The sequence below is a fragment of the Ptychodera flava genome, chromosome 4 (genome assembly GCF_041260155.1).
Source record: "Ptychodera flava strain L36383 chromosome 4, AS_Pfla_20210202, whole genome shotgun sequence".
NCBI lineage: Eukaryota > Metazoa > Hemichordata > Enteropneusta > Ptychoderidae > Ptychodera > Ptychodera flava.
The window spans coordinates 48468758-48494786 of record NC_091931.1 but is presented as its reverse complement, the minus strand read 5'-3'; the positions used below and the strand labels follow the sequence as shown (position 1 = coordinate 48494786).

Below are 26029 nucleotides of genomic sequence, written 5' to 3'. Positions count from 1 at the left end.
ATTGTTTTCTTGTATGCGCAGACTGTATTTTGATATAGGGAAGATAGTGATAGTTTTTCCATGTATTTTTATGGTAATTTTACAGGATCACGTTATAACAACAGTAGGGGAAATTCGCCCAGTCAGAAAGTGTTTAAGAAACTTAAAATTTCGAAGGAACTATCAGTCAGATTACTTTTTGATAAATTAAATTTTCTGAATGATATCATCAAAATTCTATTTTTAATGTGGTTTGTCGCTTTTTCATTTTTGGTGAAAACACTTCTAAGAAAGTCTTCCAGGTTTGTGTTGAATATTCTTATTCAGCTTTTGTGCAAATTGTGACAAAGCACCAACAGTTTCATTATTAATTAATTAAGCAAGACTTGAATGCAGAGCTACCTGGTTGGGGTCAGCGTTCTGTTGAGACTGACCAGTATTGGAGCAATGATGCTCAATTTAAAACACTGATATGTCTCAAATGTGCAAGCATCTATCATAGCTAAACATAGGGGGGAGCATAGTAAATAAAGGGAGACTCAGTGGACAGGTGTTAACTATTCACTTACCTCATGACAATGGTTATCTGGGAGGGTTTACAATGTTCTGACTTGTGTAGCCAATGATAGAAAGCATGACATGCCAAAACATGTCACATTTTGTTACATTTTTTCATTTTTACTCTTAAAATCCATTTGCAGGAGAAGGCGATGGGATGTCGGCCATTAGAGATGATGGACCGTGAAAAAGCATGTATTCCAGAGTTACAACTCAGTTTCTTGAATCACATTGCACATCCAGTCTTTCAGTAAGTCACTTATGTTATGTAAATATGCATTTTCACTCCCAGGTTCTTTATCTAACATTTTAATGTTCTGCTCTTGTAAAATTTCTGGTAAAGAGAGAGTGAGAGGTGTGTGTGTACAGAAAATTTATGTGATGTTTATCAGTATTAAATCCAGAAAATATATGCCTATTTGTCGTAAAAAAACAGATTTTGAAGTTCTGTTTAATTCCAAGAAATTTTCAAGATGATAATTTGATAGTTATAAAATTTTTATTAATGTTCAGTTACAGGAAAGTTACAAGAAAATGCACACTGTGACTGATCCAAAACTGTCAGAACAGCGCCCTCAGTAGTCTAGCATGCATTTTTTTGTAGATCAAGGCTATTCTAATGTTTAGTTAGTAAATGAAATACCTCTAACAAAAAGGAACAATTTTCCAATACTGGGTTTTCATTTTTTTTTTCATTTTAAGAAGTTAGATATTTTCTTGCTGCATTACAAAAACTGATTAATGTGACCCTTTGATCACAGTCTTCATTTACCTAAAAAAGTCTTCTTCATACTGTGTGTAAAATGTAAGTGTATTTTTCCAAGAAATCATCAATTTATGTCTTACTTTAATCATACAGTAGTTAGTTTATCTTTAAAAAAGCAAAGAAACATGGATTTTGACCAATACATGTGGAATTAACTCAATTGTATGAGGAAATTAGCTTAACATATCCAGTAGTGTATCGGTACGTAAATTGTTGAGGCGAGCATTCTTCAAAAAATAAGTTGTAATTGTGTTGATGGCAATGTTTTTGTTGAATATTTTTTGAACCACAAAATTATGAAGTGGCCTAGAATGGATTTATGACAAATTACAGAGCTATAGAGACATTTATCTTCCTACAATGTTTTGTTTAATAAGGGAAGATTCTTAACTCCGAAGACAGGTTGTATAATACTATAAAGTGTTGTTTTTATTGCATTACAGTCAGAAATTTTTTTTACACATTTCACTTCTTTAGAGTGTTTTGATAAAGTGCAGTCTCATTTGTTCTCAAAAATTTTATACTGAAAGAATCCAGCTGTCCAAGGGACAGAAACCATCAGTGGCTATCAGTGAATGGCCTCAGTCATCATCCAATGTCCTCTGTTAGGAGATTTCAGGTGTCAGTTTTCAGACTATTTCTGTTAAGTGGTGCAATTGAGATAGGAAATGTGTCATTCTATTAGAAGAGTGAAGAACTAAGGTTGTTTTCTTGTCCTTTACTAGACTGCTTGCAAAGATCATACCAGAAGCCAAGGTGTTGGACGATGCTGTAGTAGCTAATAAGGCCATGTGGACGCATGTGAAGAAAGAAACACAGAGAAGGAAACTAAGCAGCACTAATTCACTTGATTTCTTTAGACTCAAACTTGAAAGTGTTGAAAAGGGCATTGAAGATCTGAAGAATGGAGAGAAAGAGAAAGCTGAGGAGGGCGGTGATGTCAATGGTGGAAATTAATTGCCATAAGTAATACAATGTAATTAGCAAAGTACAGGTAGCAAAGTAAAAGTAAAGTGAAACACAGACCTACCTTGAAGCAATTTTTGAACATGTTGTTTATAGAAAATATACCTCATACAAAGGCGAGTTCACTGTGAAGTCAGTGATTTTTGTGATCAACAGGAATCCATTCTCAACCACAACACAAAAAGATAGGAAAAGTCATCTCAGAATTAAATCAGTCTCATAAGTCATAACATTAATCTCTCATCTCATGAGATTATTTATGTTGCCCGACATATTCAAGATAAACTGTGATAAATTATAGGCAAAGGTCACATGTGTGAACTCACAAGAGATATGGTCAGTAGATTCTGGGTGTGGTAGTATGTCTGCCCATTTGAACAGGCAAAAAACAATTAACATCTTGAGTGAAAACCTCATTGCCAAGCGAAAAAATCAACAAAGAAAATAGAAATGCCAACATCTGATGTTGAAAGGAAAAGTTGAGTTTAATTACCAGTATTGTCAAATCATTTGCTCATGTTAACATGTCATTATAATTACAGGAATTTGCATTTGCTGTCAGAAAAGTAATTTTGTTATAACTGAGCTTACCATATTTCTAAAATTCATAATAGATTTAAAGAGTGATTCACCTCAATCAGAGCAAGTTACCTTGACTGGAAATTTTTCCGGAACTGTGTTTAGGGAATATTCTTATTTTGGGGTAAAATTGTAAATATGTTTATAAAAATGTTGTATTGTAAAGGAAGCTTCTGTATATTGTTGCTGAATGTGGTTGTATGGTCTGGATATAGCACAGCAGTATGTTTTAGAATTGTTTTTGATTGTACAGATAGAATATTTTGTTACAGTACTGTGGATAGCTGTGATACTCGGTCTTTCAGTCTTTTACAACGGAGTCCAACCACATCTTGTGTACATTGGTTATGCTTTCCCTGGATAGGATTAATTTATCAAGCAATTTTTTATGAACTTCCGTGTGACCCTCTCTCATTTTATGTAATTGTGCTGCCCATTATGGTGTCTAGCTGTTCAGTGAAATGACATAATGTGTTTATAAATACAGATACACAGTTAATGGTGGATATGCTTCTAGCTAATCTTACCCATTAGTTTGAAAAAATGTCGTCTGTCCACAATTCCCAGAAGTAGCAATCTCTTGTAATGTACTTTTAGTATATTTCTTTCCGATTCATCAGTCTTCAGTTTTTTGTCTTCAGTTAGTCCATGTTTTGATATATCCTAACATTTCTGTAGGCCACACAACCAAAATTTTCAAATGAATTCTGAAGCAAGTGGCATAAAATTGTCACTATCAAAGTCACAATGAAAAACAACAGTGCAATCTAGGGGGACTATTGTCATGTAAGATTTGTTAATTTTGACAACCGAGTGTTTTCAAATTCAGGAGCTCTCTATTAAGTATCAGTGAAATATTTTCCAGAAACTGAAATCAGTCAATACTGTTTGTCATTAGAATACTACGCAGTGTCACCAAATCAAAGTGCTGAAACTGAACTTAATGAATAATGACAGTTCAATTCACTATGAAGGAGAGAGATTAATGAGGATTACCAGTAACTCCAGGGACTTGAGCTAAATTGACAAACAAAAGCATTGCAGAATTGTGCATAGAGGGCACTAAAACATTCTTGTTTGTGTAATGGTGTCAATGCAAGCAAATACTGTCTGTAATAATTTAATATCATTATTGTTTTCGAAAGAAAAAGTTTGTTAATGAAATCTTAATCATTCAAGGCATGTAATTATATGTGTTGTTGTAATGTAATCTTACTGGTTACTGCTGTGTTAGAGTGGTTGTGCACAAATGAATGTTTGTACAATGAAAGTAGGAGGTGAACAGAGACATGAACAGTAACAAGTAAAGTAATACTTATGTGATTCATTGAGCTTTCATATCTCCTGACACATCTTGAACAATATCAGTGGTCTGTTGGAATGCGACGTCAGGAAATGATGGACATTAATGAAAATCTCCCATTTAATCGGAAAGAATATCTTGTTTCACCTTGGAAAGTGTACATAAGTGGTATGAATGGCGAGGAATAGTTGCTGTTGTCCTTCAGGCCCATAGGTCTACCAGTGCCCATTATATTGTAAGATTGTCGCTGGATAGCCTAAATCATCCTTTCATGCTGAATCAAATATAAATATTTTAATTTATAGAGTTTTTGTTCATGATATAGATGTACTTCAATATTTATTTATCTAAGATAGTACTATGTCAACTGTGTCACTTTTAAATATCATTTACCATACTTGGTTTTTAACTTTAATCTTGGGAAATGAACCTTTAGCATGGAGCAAATTTATTTCAGATCACTTAGTTATGATTACATTTTATTTGTATGTCTTGATTTTTTCAAAACAAAGGGCAAATAATATGTCTATATAACTTTTGGGGTTAAATTCTTGAAGTTGTTACCGTGTTTTGTCGATAGTAAAGGTATGTGAGAGTATGAAGGACATTATTTGAGTGAAAATATTATAAAAACGTCCAGTAGTGTATTCTGTTAAATGTCACATTATTCCTTGTTCAAGTTTGTATAAAGCAGCAATACTTGTTAAATTGCCTTTCAACAACTAGTTTTCTAAAAGACATATTTATGGTCATAATGTACAGCATAGACATCTTTCTTAAATTCCCACAACATTTCAAAAATAGGAAAAAAATAATTCACTGTTTATTTTCTGTATCATGTACATAGTTTACTTTTTGCACATCTTTGAATTTGTATATGCCACCTTTAAGACACTGTTACAGTTATTTTTTCATCTCCAACCCCCTGCAACAAATACCTCTAAAACTAAAACAACATATCTCTTAAATTGCAGTGGTGCACATATTTGATGTACCCATATATCCCTGTTCCAGTAAACATGCATCTTTCTGACTTTACAGGATTAAGCACTTCCAGACTATATCATTTATCATATTGTGAAAGCATTTCGTGACCATAATGCACCGGGTGGATATTTAAATTTTAAATCAGGAATCATAGCTTCCCTGTTCTCACAACTCAAGGGTCCCTCTACTGATGGCCATATTTAAAATTCAGACCCAAAGATTTTTGCGAATCAAAAGTTATTATTGGCTGCGCATAACTAATATATAACAAATGCATCTCAGGTAAGCATATTTTTGCCATTTTGTGTGGTTAGTTGCACATTGCTTCTTTCAGAATTCTCTACTGCAAATGTAAAGTCAGTGTGAAGCCTATCCATGGATCTGCATCCCATCTTTTAGACACAGGAAGCTCAGATAAGATAATTCTATCAAGGAATGATACTGAACGGCAATGTAGATGATCAGTCAACACTTTAGCACTTCATTGGCACCTGACATGGAAGTTGCAGTGAGAGGAAACTAAATTCTAAAACTGTCTTAATTTACAAGTATTTACAGCTCATTCAGTTTATAATGCTTTTTTCACCTCTTGGACAGATATTTGCGGAATCTCAATGTTTTATAATTCTTTCCTGATCTACCACTTGTGGGAGCTCATTTTAAAGCTCTTGGAGCAAGAAAGATTTTCAGCGTCATAGATTTTCAAAAATCACAAATTTTACTTTTTTCCGCGCAGAGTTAACACAGGGATGGGGCATATTGAATTTCAAATAGTAGAAAATGTCGGGTAATTTGTTCTCAACAACCAACTTTCCTCTGTGCCCCTGATTTTTATTCTTGATTTGGTAAGAGGTTGGTCGAATGTTTCAGTGAATAAAGTTTCAGCAAAAGTCTTTCAATTTCAAGGCATGTACTACCATAATACAGTAACGACATATGATATCTATAGCTTCTGTTAAATATAGATACATCTACTGTGTAATGATGAAATCGGATGTAGAAATTGGCTTCATTTGATCTCTGTTTCGACATTTGAGTACTGTTATCATGTTGCATCCTCAAGAGAGGCAATCATCCTGTACATGTATAGCAGTCAGTAAACAAAGGCAATGAATTCAGCCTTTGCCCACATCAGATTACTCCCTTCTCAATCTCAAATTTCAATTTAGAAGTGGTAAAATATTGAGATGCACAGAATGACATGTACATCAGGCTATATGGAACAGGACTTGAGTTACGGATCATCATAATCTTCCAGATTCAAACACAATGGCTTGTAATCATACACTCGTGACACAGTTGCTTTAAATTGAAACTTAATGTAAAATTGGATGTGTCTCAGTACAAGCTCCATCAGCGGTAAAATTTGATGTACTTTGCTGTATTTTTGTTCTGTTAACTTTGTAAAATGCAGTTTCTTTATCAACTCCCAAATCGTGGTGTTCAAGTTGTCAAACTAGTCTGTAGATGTGTAATGTGTGCAATTCATAATCAAACACTCAGAGATCATATATGGACAATAACATTGCATGAACTAGTCGCACACTTTTAATTTCAACATATCTTTGGGAGGTGATTTAGAAAATGATTTCATTTTATAAAACAAGAAGAATATCAAAAGATCCAGCAGTTGTTTCTTTTATGTAAATTTCTAATGCATTCAATGCAACCTTGCATTATATCTTGCACTGTCTGAGTTTAAACTTTTTCATGTTAAAATTTTTCAAGGATTATTGTTATCAAAGTTCAGACATATACCAGTTATTTTAATGAGATAAACTTAATTAATTTAGTTTTGCGATGCCAACAATCGTATTTTAATGTTGATGAACTATTAAAATATAGATTTCAAGTGAACATACAAAATGTCTCTTTGTGTTCTTTAAAGTTTCATTAGTGGTGACTTTTGATGTATTTTCTATCATTTTGTACCGTTTGTGAAATATTTGTTCCTAGTGTAAAAATGACAAAAGAGTGCTCAAATTGTCAACACAGTCTGTATATTTGTAGTGTTATTATCGTTGACAACTAAATTTTAGCCCAGACTAGCAGTTCTTGTCAACAATATTGCATCAATATATTGATAGCTTGCATTTCTGCTTACCTTGTTTTCTGAAACTATTATCAATTACATCTTACACTTCTCTGTGTATATGTATATATGTGAGTGTATCATGATGACACTGGTAAATTTTCAAATGTAAATAAAACTTAATAATGATGATGATAATGTTATATCGACTGTAAAAATTGACAGTGCATCAGACCTTACCCAAATCCCTGTTGACAGGAAAGTATGATCGTCTCATTTATATTATAGTTTGATGATGTTGACACACTGAGAATGCTAGCTTTGTTTGCTGGCATTCTGAAATTCCTGAAAGTCACACTGCCAAAAAGCAGAAAACTGCAGTAAAAATAATGATTGCTATGTGATCTGTAGTGGCTTGTGATGATCTTTCACATGCAGGATGCTGTCCCATGCCCATTGTTGCAAAGGAATTTGATCTTATTTTATTCCGGGCAATGGCAGTCCCACGGACTGGTGAGGTTCTCCATGTAATGGGTTAAACGGGGAATTCAAATAGACCATGGTACAAATAAAACAACTTGCACAAACATGCATAGAAATATGCATTTTTTTTAATTTTTTTGTACCGACGTCATGTGATCTTTTGGGCGTACTGAGTCTGGAGAAGACCGCTCGCTCATCCTTTTTATTCCATTAACCCTTTGAACCCGGCTCGGACAGAAATGTCCGATGACGTCATAGAGTACCAGGGGGTCAGGGTGCAAAAGGTTAAGTCAAGTAGTTTTCTGATGCAATAATTAAGCAATAAAGCACACCCAGTGAAGGTATACCACTCAATTTTGACCAGTTCACTTCATATATGCACTCGCTATCGCTCGTTCATGCCATGAACTGGTCAAAATCTCGCGGTATACCATCGCTGGGTGTTAATTAAAACACAACAATTATAGTGGACTACCCATGTATGGTACACAGAGTAAACTCATTCCATCAATGCGCATTTATGATTACTTAAACTTTCTTCTGTGAAACAGATTTAGGACTCAGCAGGGCTTTTCTCCATTCTGATAAAAAATTGAGCTTTGTATCCTATTGGTGAATATCTTTATTTTTAATATATTTGCAAATCATTGAGAACAAGAAGTCTGCACTGCAACGAAACTTCAACACTGCAAGCTCAATAGCTTCTTCCAACTTTGAATGCTGAACGTTGTCAAAGTAGTTAATGAGCTTCATAATCCAATGTATTGCAAAACATCTTTGAACACTAAATGTGCTCGTGAGTTTGTTGTTATCAATTCACTGCTACCCACAACTTCAAGAAAATGGCATTAACCTTTTATCTGTTTGGCGTTCATGAATCAACCAATGATAGATTTGCTTAGAATACCTATCATAGCACATGATGAAACACTACAGAGGCCGATAGTCAAATGACAAACCTCCTAGGCCTCCCTACAGAGAGAACAGACGGGGACAACCACAATTTTTTAACAGTTTACAGTTTTGGTATCAATAAGATATGCCAATTGGTGTACAAAACAGGAAATAGGCGCAGGTCTACAGTACAATGCAGTACAGTGAGGTTTATGGACATCAAGTGCACCATTCTGTCCACTGTCATATTGAACATGCATGTCTCTATGTTTTGAGTTTGTGGTCAAATGTTAGGGACTGGTCAGGTTCTTTGGCTGAACAAAGGTAAACAAAAGGTGACTACATGTAATTATATTTTAAACATTCAGTTATTCTGTTTTGGTGATATTCTTAACACGTCAGTTGTAGTAAATATCAAACTTTCAATTTTGTAAAGTGTAAGGACAGTATTTTGAATGAGCTGTGAATGTATTTCACACTTTCTGTGCATAACCAGATGTCCAGAACTGTTGTACATAAATTGATGTCAATCACTAATATCAAAGAGAGAACAGCAGTAAATCAAAAACTTCAGTGGGTATTTAGGCTGTTGCCAGCTATCATGTTAAGTGTTTATGAACCCATGCTTGGCTCACTGAAAGTCTGTTTTTCCTCATTTGTGGGTAAAGCATAATATTCAAGGGATACTAGCCATATCTTTTGACAATTTTTCATGACTTTTATTCTGTATATAACAACAGAAATTCAGTTTGTCAACACAGCATAAATGTGTATAAAATAGATATATACGTCCAATATTAAATTGGTATTATTCAAGGTAAATAAATTGTCAATACATGGATTTTGGTGCAGATTAAAAATTCTCTTTTTTGTCCATACACATGCGGCTATTTAAACAAACTTAACACTAGGCATTGCAATGTACCTTAACCCTTTCACCATCATGGTGGACCTCTACAGAGGAAAATATATGACACTGTAGTTGATATTACAGAACAAAACAATAATGAAAAAGTTGTATTGTAATAAATTATAGCTACTCTTCCTAAGGGAGAACTAAATTTAACTCTTGTGTTTTCATGCTAATTTAGGTATAAAGTTTATTTTCAGTGACAATACATTATTTCTGTTCTCTGAAACCGTCCTTTAATAGTTGACCTTGTACTAGCTTCCAAGGTATTGAATATGATTTTTGGTTTTCCCTGTTACCTTTTTAGTGACAGGTTCAGAAACTTTATAAAAGAAACTATCATACCTATACCAAAGTAATGGACAGGAGCAAATAGGCTTTTTTTGCTCTTTCAAAGCCCTAGAAGCCCTAGAGAGTTATTTTTATAAGTTGTAGCCAAACTTGATGAGCACAGTGTCTGAGAGAACTTTTCTTTTATCACTGAATCTGTAAAGGCACACCTAATAATAACAAAAAGTGCCTTTTGTTAAATATCATTTTACACAATAAAAATACCTTTTATTTGAAAACCTGTCACATGAAGAAAAATAGTTGCAATAATGAGAATTGTCATTGTTCTCTGTCTAAAACTTTATGAAATCTGTAGTTCATATACAAAGCATGTAACCTGATCCTTTACTGTTTTCTCTATGAGAACTCAGTATGACAAAGCAACATTTCACAAGACATTGTCACTGTATCACTGATAATTTCTCTATGAGAACTCAGTATGACAAAGCAACATTTCACAATACATTGATACAGTGATATCAATGTATTGTGAAATGTTGCTTTGTCATACTAAGTTCTCATAGAGCTAGAGAAAACAGAAAAGGATCAGGTTGTCATGTTTTGTATATGAACTACTAGACTTGGTTCAAGTCTGTGATTTGTGAATGTTTGAGTGGAGTGAACGCAACGATTTGTATTTTGCTTTCATGTGAAACGCGCGCGTGAGTGGAGTGGACGCTATGAGTGGGGTGAACGCTATACAGGGAGTTTCACCGAATACGGCAGAAGCTAACTCACTACACTGCGCAGACTCAAAGGTAATGCATTCAATGGCTGGGAAAACCTCGCATGGGCTTCCAAACTCGGAATAGGTTTGTAAAAAATAGGAGAGACACAAGAGAAACTATTTTAAATGATTTTTTTTAATTCACCGACTTGAACCAAGTCTAATGAACTACAGATTTCATAAAGTTTAGTACTCTTTGCTAAACAGACTTTCAATTTGAAAACATCCAGATATCTCATATATACATCTCTGATATATTCAAGTTATGCATCCGATTGGCGCGCTGAAATCTGAAACTGAATGATGCAAGTTGTGGCTGGTATGATACTTCGCAAAACAGACTTTCAATTTGCATACATCCATATATCTCAGATATATGTATCTCCGGTATTAAAGTTACGCGCTCAAAGGCCGCGCCAAAACTGCAACTGAATTATGTAATTCGTGGCTGGTACAATGCAGTGCAAGTATGAGCTTTAACAAAAACACACTGCCACCCCCCCCCCCCCACTCTCCCGCCATTGAGCATTTCAAAAACATGGTGACCCCCATCACCAAAGTAAAAAAAAACAAAACAAAAAAACTGGGTTACCCCCATGAATCTTCTGAAGAAACTGACCAGTAGTCCCTTAAAGACGGTTATTTCCGTTTGCTTTTTCTCGAAAATGAAGTCAGAACTTTTGCCATGAATCTGCGGACCTTTTGCAGGGTGGACACTGAACAATTTAGGGTGACAGAAACCTTTCAAGAAAACTGTATACAATAAAGTGTATCCTTCCTATAAACATAGATTCTAGAAAAAATTAGTCTACGGTACGGTGTCAATTTGAACTTCGCTAGTAGAAGAACTATTTGCTGAATTTGATTTGTGATCAGTATTATTCGATGCTAACACAATTTGGCTCATTGTTGAAATGGTTGTCGAAGAGCTGCTAATGTGGTGCCAATTTATGTACTGCAACTGCCGTCTCGAGTTATGCTGCGCTAACGTAATTGCAGTCAATCAGTTCACTGCGACTCTGTTTATGCGTTTTGAAGAGAGTCTAAGATAATTCCGTTGGTCACTTGGTACCGAATATTCTCAGAATTCATTTCACAGACGTGTTTATTCCGGTTTATTTTGATTTTATTTTCGTCGCTTTTACATATTAGCTTGAAACTCGGGCCCAACATGACGGCGGTGCTACATTTATATATGCACAAATTCATTACCCCAATCATGGCGGTACCAATGCCCCAATGCATGGAGTTTGTGGCGTTTTATGATGGTTCAATCGCTACCCTCTACAAAACCGTGGTTTGCTTCTAATGTTAATATTCAGCAAGGAGATTAATGTGGTCGTATCGTCATAATTGTAGAAATGAAAACGACTGCAAGTTTGAAAATCAGTCCATGTCGCAATCGTGTTTTTTAAAATCAGTTCTTCATTACCCTAAACATCATCGAAACTGGCTTTTCGTACGTGTAAACTTGAGTGCCGCGCGTGTAAAATGATAATTTGGGCAAGACAAAAATGGTCAAAATTGCTTCCCTTCCTATGAGAAATACCACAAAAATATCTTTATGATCATTTTCCCGGCATTTTACTGATTAATCTGATTGGAAATTATTGCATTGCAGATATACCGTGCCAGTTGTTTCTCCCTATTACTTTTACTTTGGAATACAATGAAGATTTCAAGATTCATTAGCTTGCGTGTTACTTCCTTAGAACAAAAGAAAGAGAGTACTGATTTTGTTTAATATAATGCAATTGCTTGTGACTTTTTTTAATTTAGGTGACACTCGTATAAAATCATCAGACATTCGGGAGTCAGTTTACCGATTTCATAGTGTGACATTCACTTACAATTTGATCATCGACAGAGAATTTGATCATGGAGTGACGTGTTTATCTCTTTACGTCATCAAGAAAATGCTAATGGTTTTTATTCAAAGACCGCAAAGGTGTCAATGAATTCCTTTATTCTGTACCTCAGGATGCAGGTGCATAGGAATCGGGCGAAACCATATCCATAGAGTCTATGGCGAAACTAACTGATATGTTGTCAGGTTTTAAGCCCTGTATTATGAATGCATTTTCGTGCGTTTATAATTTAAAAATCTGCATCTTTTGGTAAAAATGGTACAAGCAGGTTTTGTTCGGTTTTTCTTTTGTTTTTATCATCAGACCTCCACGGTATATTTTGACCACAGGCCTGTACGCCCCCATCGTCTTGGAATTCGCGACACATTTGTGCATGTGACCTACGAACGCCATTCTGATTGGTTGATTGCACTTGTAGCGGGGAAATTGAATGATTCCATTCTCGTTATTCATTTCAGTGCAATCTCTGGCCACAATCCGTGCATCTACCATACGTGCTGAACTCGCTCTTACTCAAAAATCCTGAAGACTGCAACATCAGATTTCCTGTATTAGCTCTTTAGATACATGACGCACAAGTGAGTCCTCTTTGGGCGAATTTTGTGGAGTATTTTGGAGTCTTTTACCGGAGAGAAAGACAGTGTGTCCTCGAGCCGTTACAACCCATACAAGTCTTGGTACAACATGTCTTATTTCAGTGGATCCAGCACGAGTACGAGCGGGATTGTGACCAACACAACTTCAGGCTTCGAAAACCAAATCCCCGGAATTCGGAAAACTAAGAGAGATGATGGTCAAACACTCAGTACGGCCCCACAGGCAAACAAACGTGCAGCGTTAGGAACAATAACGAGCAATTCAACGCGAGTCCAACCGTTCCGGGCGGCAAAGGTCAGTATTGCGGTAAACACACAGTCACGTTCGTTAATTTAGACAAAAAGAAATTGGAAAACCTCTACCGCTAAATTGACTTCACAAAAAATAAACGAATCACTGTTGTAACAATTTTATGTTTTATTCTTTATCAGGCTACGTCTTCAGAGGGATTTTTCAGCACTGTACAGACAGAAAAATCATCAGGGGCGGGAAAGAGCGGTTTTGTTGTTCCCGGCACAGCTGTTTCGCAGCAAGGATTTTCAATACACATTGACTCCGATGAACATTCCGCAACGAGAGGAGCAGATCATGTAGATGGATTACAACTAAACCCGACAGTCACAAGTCTTATCAACAGAGATAATATATCTCTCAGACCCGAGGTTTTCAGTCTCGACGAGTCTTCAGGTATTTTATTGCTAATGTTACTTTGTTAGCGTTATGGTTCTGTATACCGTGGCCGAGGAACTCACGTTACGGGGCCGCCGGGCACCCAGTGAATACTTTAAACTTTGTGAAGACAAGTGGTGCTGAAATTCCCTGATTTCGAGGAATATTCACACATACACCATCACAAGTCTTGTAACACCGACCCGCATGCATATTGTATGATCATGTATGATATTGGATCAATAAGTATTTTCCCGGCTTGAAAAGAAATACTACTACGCGCCATATCTTTTCATGTTTGGGACCGGTCGTGCACGCGCGCGAAAACAATAGAAGTATACTGGACAGGTGTTCAGATTTAAAATCTTTCCGTTGATAATATTAGGGCAAATTTCATATCGCTGAACACTTCTCTTTATTTCGAATGAATTTTAAGGCATATTGTTAGTGACCGTGGAAATATGTGTGTAGAGTCTTACGGCTCAAGCGCCTTGTCAAAGGTGGGACGCGGTCATTACGAGACAATAGGTTTTGTTACTTTTATGTCGCAAATTTTTAAAATGTTTGAATAATGCATAACTGATTGCGCATATCTCCCGCCGATCTTCCACACTTAATTTGCAATTTTTATTAATCCCAGGGGAGACTCCGATGGTGTTAGACACGTCTTCAGATCAAACATGTGAAACGTCAAGAGTAATAGAAATTGACGGGCCAGACGAAAGAGAAATCTTCATTCCAGAATACGCAAAGGACATTTTTGAATATCTTAAAGAGGCTGAGGTAAGTTTAAAAAAAAAATCAGACTTTTTGGTGTGGTAGCATGCACTATTCAATTATTGACGGAATCAAATTGCGATTTTTGTACGTTATCGTAGTGGGTCATACGCTAATGAAAACCTAGGGCCCAGCCTTGTCAACCGCTTTTTCCTTCATCAATCGATTTGAAGGGCGCCCTCATAGCCTTACCGCAACGTAAGATCGTGTGGAGCTGCTTCATCGGTAGTCTGAAATACACATCGTCAAATTTAAGAGATCTTTTTGCAAAATGGTTAATATTCTTCAAAATTATGCATGTTTAAGATCTTGCATGGCGAAAATCTGGTTTTCTGGATGTGATGTCAAGTTTATTCTGATCAGAATTGTGATGTTCAGATAGGACTATTGTGTAAAATACCAGTCTATACGATGAAATATCTTATAAATTAGGGCACATCCACAGGGAAATACCATGTGTAAATAGAATATTAAGTGTTTGAGAACTCTGCTTTATCTGTACAGACCAGACACAAGCCAAAAGCAACTTACATGAAGAAACAACCTGACATCACATGTAGTATGAGATGTATCTTGGTAGACTGGTTGGTTGAAGTTGCAGAGGAGTACAAACTGCACAACGAGACTCTCTACCTAGCCATCAATTACATCGATAGGTTTCTGTCTGCGATGAGTGTTCTCAGGAGTAAACTACAACTGGTTGGTGCAGCCAGTATGTTCCTTGCAGCGTAAGTGAAATTGTTTGAACTCCATAAGTGAAATGAATCCATGCCGTTGCTTTACATGGTTCATGTGGGTAGAGACTGCCCTCTATCATGAGCGCGTATCCCTCAAAGGCTGTCATAGTTGTTTCCTCGTCCCTACACTTTTTGGTACCCAATGTGTACATTTTGACATCCGAATTTCCACGATATTAAACAAAAGATTTTTTGCATACTTTTTTTTTATCCATGGCATACAAATGATGCATTTTGGAGCAGGCTATTTTGATGATATATCCAAATATAACATAGTTATCCTCGTTTGTGGAATCTGTTTTAACCTTGCCTGTTTTCCACCACTTCATTAACAGGAAATTTGAAGAGATATATCCACCTGAAGTAGGAGAGTTTGTCTACATCACAGATGACACATACACAAAGAAGCAAGTATTGCGCATGGAACATCTGATCTTGAAGGTTTTATCCTTTGACCTCGCCATACCAACCATCAATGTTTTCCTGAATCGTTTTCTCAGAGCAGCTCAGGCTGATGGCAAGACGGAACAACTTGCAAGGGTAAGGAAAAAGCTACTGGTAATCAATATGTGTATAGCTTGTGTTTTTCCTTCCCTGCCAACTTATTCTGAGAAAAAGTTTATGCCTTCATTTCATGTATTTAATTACTACCAGGAAACATTGACAGCTTGTGTTCACTGGTTACGAGACTGACATATGCTAATAAAAGTAGGAAACATTTTTCTCACAATTTCTAATAAAAGTAGGAAACATTTTTCTCACAATTTCCACGCCATTTCTCAATCAGTATCCTTGCTTCTTTTAATCAAACATTGATGTGAAGTTTACACACTGATAAAAATGTCAGTCCATCTAAAGATTAATATTGCCAAATCCATGTATAACGGAATGAATCATAAGTTGACAAGTTTAATGAGTATGTCATCTTTAACAGCTTAGTTGACAGAATGAATCTCTTCATAGAAGAAAAATTATGTACAAGTGCAATCTTTTTTAATGTGTTCAGCAAGGAAAAATGCATGTCATGACAGAATGTGCTGCTCAGTATAATTATTTTAGATAGTGAATCTCTATTAAAAGTTACAAAAAGTGAGAGTACATTAGAGTTTGAATCCTTTCATTTGATGCGCTGGCATTTAAGTTATGCATATGTGATATTTAACCCCTAGCCTGCCAAGTTCATATGTTACCATCATGTCAAGTTGGTTTTGACCAGCAAGGCATGAAAAGTATCATATGTTGCATTTTAACAATAGATTTGAACATATGAAGGCCCCTAAAAACATAGATACTGTAAACCTGGATTTTATTGACTCAACCTGCTATAATAATACCATTTGAATAAAGTGATATTTTGACTCTATACTGGTTTTGGGTACTTCTCTTTTCCAAGAATTTAATGCAGGTTTTTCTTTTGCTAACAGTTCTTGGCAGAGCTGACGTTACAGGAATATGATCCTTACATTCGTTATTTACCGTCATTGATAGCCGCAAGTGCCGTGTGTCTAGCAAATCACACACTTAATCAACAACACTGGGTGAGTAGAACATGGCATACCTTCTCTCAGACCTTGTACACTCTTAACATTTTTGATATATACATATACAACAGCTCCAAAGCAATGGTTTGTCAGTTAAAGAATTTTGCTACATTGGTACTTCAGTCAGCGCATGACAAAAATTCGTTTGACTCTAACATTTTCATGGCAAATGTTTCTCTCCACGCAGACACCAACATTAGAACATTACAGCGGATTCAGCTATCCAGAAATCTACCAGTGTGTCAAAGATCTTCAAAACACTTTTATCAACTCTGTCAATCATCCACAGCAAGCTGTCAGAGAAAAGTATAAGAGTCCAAAGTGAGTTGTCACACCCTACGCTATTTTCAATTTTTTTATAAGACTAAGACTTCCACGATAGATTACTTTTGCTGTTCTTTTGTTGTTGGGCTTGTTTATATACAGAAGTGACATTGGATTTGTCTGCTCTCAACATTACCAACTCCCGGTCCCATCCTAACAATGTTTGGTCAAAGTTCATTGGTGGAAACCACACTTCTATCCACCTCATGTTGATTCCTCATTTATGATACCTACCTTTTTCTATATGCTTAGTTTTTGCATTTCATTATCTTTAACTTCTGCAAGCAAAAATGTTCCTACATGTAACCTTTTCTGCCTCTCATGCTTTGCAGTATTAGATTTTCATGAACAAGAGTGAATAACTATGCACTTTGGGAACGGCCAAATTTACAAATTCCTAATATTTGTTGAAATTAATTTAGTTGAAAATGTTCATTGTTATTTTAGTAGGTCATGGTTTCATATCTAATATTTTTTTTACCTTCTTCAAACAGGCTCCTACAAGTATCCCTCATCCAGCCACCTCAGTCAATACCACCACCTCTATGAAAGTCTACATTCCTGACTTGCGGACCAATTTGAATGAATGCAGTGTTGATAATCTGAATTGTGCAGCGGGCAAGTCCCCCATTGGATTGTCAAGTTGCTACAAAATTCAAATCCCCTTTTTCATTGGCTTTCCACTGTGATTGACAGTTTTTCAAATATCAGCTGTTTTAGATAAAAAGATGGTTTTAGTGAAAAAAAAGGAAAACAATCATGTCTATGTTTTTAAATCTTTTGTACAGTCATAGTTGTTAGACAAATGATGAAATTTGAGTGTAGATTAGAAATGTAGTGGTGAATTTCTTCAACCACACTGTAAAGCCAATGTTGAAATATTTGTTTATATTAGCTCGTCTTCCTTTGGTGCAATCTTCTGAATATTATTTTTTTAAATTTATAAATATCCGTATGCATTTGTTTTTATTTGTTTCCCTGCTGTACATTCCAAATAGTAGCTGCTGTAACATTTGATTATTTTTTTATCGTAAACAATTGATTTTTTTGTCTCTGTTGCAGCAATGCTGTTTTTTAATCTGTTCTGTTAGTCTTTTCAGTAATTTGTCTTGTAAATGTAATTATTGCAGTTTTAACTGTGGAATGGAGTTTTTCATCATTCCCCTAGAAGGACACTCATTAAAATATTTTTTACAGAATGACAGAATTTAGTATTCTTTCGTTGTGAAATGTATGTTGAAAAAAACCTAGGTTGATGGTGTGAGAGTGAAATGAATTTATCACATTCAGTCTTCTGACCAGAAATTTCTGATAGCATAGTGGTTAATTTGCACAACAATATGATTGTTATTATGATTTCTATTATTTTATCAACATTAAAAGAAGTGGCTTCTATGCTATAATAGGCTAAACCTGGAATTCAAATGGACCACAGTATAAACAAAATTGTGTGCACCAATGTGGACAGAAATGCGCATGTCTTTCTGCACTAGTTATTACACGTGGGTTTGCTTGTACCGACATATGATCTCTTGGGTGAACGCAATCTACAGAACATGCGCTCTTTTTATTCCAGGGTAGAACTATTGAGAACACTGACGTTCTGTCAATATGAATATGACAATTTCAAAAAAATTGAAGATGGTGTGAAAATCTTAGTCTGGTGAGATGTTTTACATGGCTGATCGCTTCATAGATATCGGTATTGCACAGTACTGCCCACGGTAAAACTTTGGGCAAATTATAACCCAGACCTTGTGAGGAGTGGTGTCCAATTTTTAAGTTTTGAGTTTCTAAACTTTGCAATGGTATGGTATGTCCACATCAAGCTGTGTTGATGTAGTGACTGACTGAAGCAATGACATAGACTGTACCTGTATTTGGTTTCCCTGGTGCATTTCAATGATGCATATCAGCTCTTCAGTGGAAGACAAAATGATGTCAACTTTCAGAAAGAAATCCACATGCTCTTTACATATATAAATAGATATTTTCTATTTGATCATAAATACTGAATCCTGTAGTTTTGGGTGTTTGAAAAACAAACTATATACTTTCACTTTTCAGTGACTCTCAGAGTTTGTTTCTTGGAAAGAGTTGCATCTTGACTGGTCACCCAAACATTTGATGAGGGAGGGATGTGGATATTTGACATTGGTACAAAATTGTCCTATTAAAGCCCCAATATCTGTGAATTTTATGCATTATTTTAATTTTATTTTCAAACCAAAGTTGGTTCATGTAAATGTGCTAACTGACGGACGTTTATAGAAGTATCCCTGCTTGCTGATTTGGGCCATGCCTACATGTTTTAAGAGGCTGAATAATAAACGTGTGCCGCACTCATAAAATGGAGCCCCCACGGAAAAGTACATAAAAACCAGTATTTCCTGCACATATACACATCGTGATCACACCAAAACAAACGCGGTGCCATTACTTATATGCACAACACACGATGGCCAACATTTTGTTTTTGTTATCTTTATTTTCTCTGTCACATAATTAGTTTTTGAAAATGGCGGGAAATCTAAAATGATGTTAAAACGTTTGAATTTACATGCCACTTTCCTAACTTATGACAGTGTTATACACTTTTTCAGTCTTTTATGGGTCTTATTCAAAGACAACTCTTGGAAAACAGGATAATTTGAGATCGGTTTATTACACACTCGCAGCTATTGGAGCTTTAACTTACAAATGTGATGTATGTCAAGATGACCCTATTTCATACAACAGCCAGTTAAAGGGACAAAGTCACTTTTTTTACCGTCTTGTGATAATAAAAACACTTCAGATACTTTCGTAAAAGTCATTCATAGCTCAGTGTACTTACAATGGTACCTAAACTGCGTAGTGTCCAATAATTACACCTTTGCTGAATGCAAATAGATGAATTTTTTATGATGACCTCCGGACAAAATGGATTTTTCCTATTCCAACTTTCTTTCCTATGACAAATAAACCTTGTCACAGTGTTAGGGATAGGCCCTATCCTTATTTATATGAAGGGCACCATAAATTAAGATTTCATTCCAAAAGCTTGTCTGAGGTACAAACTTTGTGCAACAGTGCATGTTCAGCTATACAAGGTAACATTTGTGCATGAAACTTGATATTTTGGTACATGGTATAGACTGTTGAATGTTTCACTGAGTGTTTAATCTTGCCTCACTGCAAGCAGAGTTTAGGTTGTGCTCAGTTGACCAGTATTTCAGCATGTTTCAAGAAGTCAACATTTCATATGAAAATTCATAAAAATTAAACTCAAAAAGAGAGTGACTTCAATAGTGCAGTCTCCATTTGGGAGGATTCAGGGAACATGGAAATCAAAGACTAGCCCATATTAGGCAGCATATTAGCATTTTGTTGTGGCACGCACATGGGGTACCTGTATCTGTGTTACAGTACAAAACTGAAAGTTGCGCCCACGTACAGTATTCCATAACTTTTACATTCACGCAATTTTAGAATTTGATGATTAAAAATAACAGTCCCACCACACAAGGTTTTCACAAGCCACATATCTTTGAAATAGCACTGCTCCATTAAATAAATGAAAAATGAAGAAAAATATAAAAATTATGAGGCTCTCTTTCCTTCAAACATAGGCATGCGTGTCATTTGAAAAACAATTTGAAAATTGCTGTGATAATCTTCAAATAAAAGAGATGTGTTATGACAAAACGAATATTGTCTATGTGTTCGTTTATTTTATTTTTAAAATGTAATTGATGACTTTTAATACAGTGCCAGGACATGCCATAATTGTTCATTCTCCAACCTGTCACTGTAATTTTGTATTAATCACAAACTGACATGAGTACTTTTTACCAGAGTATTAAACTGCTCATTAGTTTGAACAGGTTTGCACTCTCTAAATAAATTATCTTTATTTTGAAAGATTTACAGATTTTTATCACAACAAATAACACGCTTGGTGGATTTGCTGTCATGCAAGTCAATGTACATATACATGCTTTAATTTATATCAATCACTAAAGTTAAATAAATCACAGGATAGTTTGGACAAGAGTATGTTTTCAAAACCTCCATGATCGAGGCAACCTTTTGAATGTTTATTTATTAAGGAATGTTTAATTTTAACCGGCAATCCTCAATTTCCCGCCTTTCCATGCCCAGCGCCCAGTTATGTCTATTGTAAGCCAGAGCTTTGAAAGCGTCTTCGTTTCATTTTACGAGCCTGAAAGTCGCGGGTGACCCCATAAGGCTGACCTCTCTCGCGTTGACCTTTGTTTCGGGTTCACGCCATGAAGGCGGCTGCGGTCGTTGTTTGATGCGACAGTTCGTTTCCAGGCTTTTCCCGAATTTGACCACTCTTCTTCCAACATCACCAAGGACTGTTATTTGGCTGCAAAGAGGAGGATATCGCCAGATTAACACGTACAGGTACTGTCGAACTCCATGTGGTCTCACGTTTGTACGCATATGTTGGACAGCTTTGCCGCTACAACAACTTGTCAACTTGCCAAGTACTCGAGAAGAGAGTACTTGTGGCATGTTCGGGCAAGACTTAACTTTCTTGCCGGGAACCAAATAATTTTAGTCACAAGAAATGCGCATTTACATACACCACGATTGTTATCTGACCTAGCAGTACAAAGTACATGGTATCTATGCGTATACCGGCGAATCGTATGGTGTTTATTCTCTACTTGTCAGAACCGCCTGCAGGAAAATGGCGAACATGTACACGTGTATCGAAAAAATGTAAACATTCGATCAAGAATTTCTGTACCCGCGGCAACCAAATGTAATCTGTTTGGGCTGAATTCTGATCGTTTGTGCACGGTCCCTCTGATTTGTGTTTTCAATGAAATGGCGCGCAATGCGTTTGTATCGTGGAAAAATCCCTCATCGTGAATATGCCATTCTGCTTCCGGTTGGTGGGTGTCTCCACTCCAACGTTAAAAGAAAGCGAAAGATGTACAATGAACAAGCAGAATTTCTACATGATTTCACAACACTATTGTCTGATTATTAACGGGTTTTCTCAGTCACATTATTGAGTCAGTGTTCACACAAGGACAAGATGGGTGGGGTACATGCAAAGAGTACAATCATGGGAAACACAAAATGGATGAATTGTGTTGGCCATGGGCATGGGTAGCACATCTATTTCCATGATATAGCTGTTTCACATGGTCGCAGCATTAACCACCACACAGTTTTTCAAAGCAATATTTCTTATTAAAGGGACAAAGTCGGCCATTTTTCATCAATTTTGTTTGATACAAGATACTTGTTGTTTGACATGTTGAAAAATACTAAATGAATATAGGTGATCATGCATACATTTGAAGCCGGTTAAAGACATGATACATGAAACCATCACGAAAATGAATTAATGGTCATGACCATTTTTGCGATGGTTTCATTAAATTTGTCTAAAACCGAGTATGAATATATGCATGATCACCTATTCATTCAGTATTTTTCAACATGTCAAACAATATAAGTAGTATCTTGTATCAAAATTTATGAAAATTAGATGACTTTGTCCCTTTAAAGATGACATGAAAGTTCCTGTCATACTATGTATTTTCAAAAAGCGGTGAATCTAAAGTTTACATATTAGTATGGTAGCAATAGTTTTCTTGAAGAATGAAGGGGTACATATTTTGGGTTCGAAAGCCACAAGTGGTATCGTTGATGAAATTTATTTAAACCCCGGTTAGGCTTAATCCAAAAATCTAGCAACATATATGTATATTATATTACAATTGCAATTTCAAAAGGAAACAAAAAAAGAAACACCTCATAATCTTCTTAACACAACAGTTAATCCCGATCCCAGGCCTTTTGGAGCCAACAACTTGATACTACTGTATGACATTTAATATAACTAATTTGAAACTGAAGTATATTTAGAAAAAACAACCATTGTTCGGCATTATCTATTCACATTCTTAATCCCAATGGCAGGGAATGAAAGCTGGCACTTTAAAAACCTAATTAAAATCATGATAAGCAAATTGAAATGACTTTTATTCAAAATGTGATATAACATATTGCAAAAACAATTTTTTTAGTTTGTTATAAAGTATTTAAGTTTTTGATCCTGCCATAGTGGAGTTAAAGTTTTATGAAGTGTTGAAAACAGAAGAAAAAAGAAGCCAGGAAATACTGTCATTTGCATAAATTTGCATAAAGTTAACAATTTCTTGGCAAACTTATGACTGTCATGCTGAAAGGTCAACCAATCCAATATTTTAATCTTGAGTTAACAAATTTTTGAAAATTGTGTGAATCTTTGCAAAAAAAGTGATTTTGAGTAAAATACATGTACACAGTATCATGTGCAATGTAACTTTTATCTTTACAATTATTTAGATCAAAAAACGCTTGTTTCAACAAGAATTACAGGCAGAATGTTCGTCTACCACATAGTCACTTGTGAACCGATACATGGTGGCCGCTGTGTGATGGCACATTGGACACCATGTATCAGTTCACAACCGACTGTGGTCTACTGGTGTCTGTACAAACACCGTCATTGTGATGTCAAATTGAGGCTCTAAATTCACAGGTCATTGAATTCACTCATGTCATCATGATTATGGTTTCGAACTACATGTAGACTGGGCCCAGTCACTTGGCTTTCCTTGTAAGCGATTACTGGCTGTTGGCCATTGCATTTACCCCACAATCTACACGACAGCCTGCTAGAGTATATTGCTTCAATTTTGCAATCACCTTTAACCATTAACGTGACAAGTTTGCTGAAATTTAGTCCTTCACATTACTGTTGTTTGATATTTGTATGCCCACAGACTTGGGGCAATTCCAATTTCTAACAGAAGTCTGTCTACCAATGGACTTTATTCTGAAACCTTCCTAGAGCTCTGTGTTCCAATTCGTAAAGAAGATTTTTTCAATGATGTGGTTGGAAGGTCTAACATTTGAATCTGAAGAAAAAAACATGTTCTCAAAAAGAATAAATGTCATGGGAGTCTATAGTCATGTCATGTTAGTTGGTGCAGTTTTTGGTCAAATGGATTCCATTTCATTTGAACTTCAAGTTCAGGTGCTAGGCAACTAGGTATGTGTTTAGGACAAAGTGGTATGGGATGAAATAATAGTCCTGATCACAAATGACATCACTTTTCTCTCATTGATATGCATATATACATATTTGTCTGCATTTTCCGCATAAATGAAGAAAGTAAACCCTGCTAGTGTTACAATGGCTTCTAAAAGTCCACTAATTAAATATGAATTTATGGTTCAGACTACAAGCTGCAATAACAGCTGCGCATACAACGAAAAATTTGTCCGAACTTTAGGCAGCATTTTCCGAAGTCGTGCGTGTGCAGCCATATAGAGTAACAAATCAAAATTGCGATCGACACTATTTGGGATGAAACGGTTTTGGGTGACATGGCACATGGGATAAAATGACTTTGGATGAGGTAGTTTTAAATCAAGTGGTTTAGGTGCGAAATGATGAAATATCTTTATCCTAATAGAATTTAGGCAGCTACAGTGAGCAGTCACTTACATACACACTAGATTTCATGTGTGGACCATCCAAGCGTAATGCGCCTATAGCTTGCTGTCAAAACATTTTGAACAAGTAGCAGTGTAAAGAAACCAAGTAATAAAGGAGGCTACAAACTTGAAAACATGGCAGTTATGATTTCAATGATTGTAACTTTGAACCACTACAGGCACAAAGACAAAAAATACCTGAAACTTTATGCAGAGAATACTTTTACAGTTTTCTTCTCACTCTAATCACCCTCCAATCTGATGCAAAGAGATTTTTCTAAGGCGACGAAAATTCATATTTGCATGAAAGAAAATAAGGTAGTACATGTAAGATAACCTGTATTTTGAAAGCTGAAATAAATATTAATTTTGGAGTAAATGTTCACGAAAATCTGAAAGTATATGTGAACACTGAATCAAAAAGAACACAATTCTTTTTACATTTATCCTACATGGAGGAGACTAAGGGACTGGTCAGTTTCCTTGGCCGGGGGGGGGGGGGATGGGGGGGGGGTGGATTATTTTTGCCGACATCAAAAAGTGGCTGACCCCCTTCCTATTCCAAATTTTGAAAACATTATATCAAAGAGGAAAAAGCAATAAATCAAGAATTTGATGGGTGTTAAGACTTGCCAGCCATCAAATTAAATCTCCTGAGGAGCCATAGAGAGCTTTTTTAGCCAAATCTGATGTGTACAGTGTCTGAGAGGACCTTTTCTTGTAACATTGAAACCACAAAAACACAGCTAATAATGACAAATACTGCCTTTTTAACTGTTATTTTGGTCATAAAAAAGCATCATTCGACAGAAAACCTGAGACACAAAGGAAAACAGTTGCATCAATGAGAACGAAAGATATCTTGTCATTTTTCTATCTCTAAAATAAGTCACTGTATCAAATATATATTGTGAAATATTTGTGCATGTTGCTTTGTCATACTGAATTCTCATAGAGAGAACAGAACAGTATCAGGAATTTGTCTTGCTTATCATATGAAATACAGATTTCATAAAGTTACACTTTCACTTAGCAAACATCAAGATATCTCTGGCTTATATCTGTGATTTATTAAAGTATTGCGCCCGTAAGGCGCGGAGAAAAATATGAAACATCCTGATATCTCCGATATATATGTCTTGTATATTAAAGTCATGCACAAGAAAGGCGTGCTGAAAAATGTCTGATATATTAAAGTTATGCGCTTGAAGAGCATGCTGAAAAATATTGAACATACAGATATCTCTGGTATATGTATGCCTGATATGTTAAAGTTGGGTGTACTGAAAAATATGTCTGATTATTAAAGTTACGCGCCCGAAGGGCGCGCCGAAAAATGCAACTGAATGATGAAATTTGAGGCTGACACGATGCATTTTAGGCAATGATGAGCCTGTGTTGAAATTCAAAAACACACTGACCCCCCACCCCTATTGGGCATTTCAAAAACATGGTGACCCCCCCTATCACCAAAGTCAAAAACAGGGTGA

General features: G+C 35.8%; 2 protein-coding genes across 3 annotated transcripts in view; both read left to right on the top strand.

Annotated features, from left to right (window-relative positions):
• LOC139132029 (cGMP-dependent 3',5'-cyclic phosphodiesterase-like) overlaps positions 1–7372 on the top strand; it is a 48146-nt gene extending 40774 nt beyond the window's left edge. The window contains exons 30-31 of one of the 2 annotated variants that reach the window (XM_070698400.1): positions 681–787; positions 2029–7372. In XM_070698400.1, coding sequence (XP_070554501.1) covers positions 681–708 — 28 coding nt within the window. In that variant the 3' untranslated portion in view covers positions 709–787; positions 2029–7372. The remainder of the gene's footprint in view (positions 1–680; positions 788–2028) is intronic. The other variant, XM_070698399.1, reaches the window with a different exon arrangement.
• A 5443-nt stretch (positions 7373–12815) lies between these two features.
• LOC139132028 (G2/mitotic-specific cyclin-A-like) lies at positions 12816–18226 on the top strand. The gene is made up of 8 exons (XM_070698398.1): positions 12816–13273; positions 13411–13666; positions 14289–14431; positions 14930–15153; positions 15498–15702; positions 16587–16700; positions 16891–17024; positions 17522–18226. Exons 1-8 carry the CDS (start codon positions 13067–13069, stop codon positions 17574–17576), a joined length of 1338 nt encoding a protein of 445 aa, XP_070554499.1. The 5' UTR covers positions 12816–13066; the 3' UTR covers positions 17577–18226.
• Positions 18227–26029: the final 7803 nt, after the last annotated feature.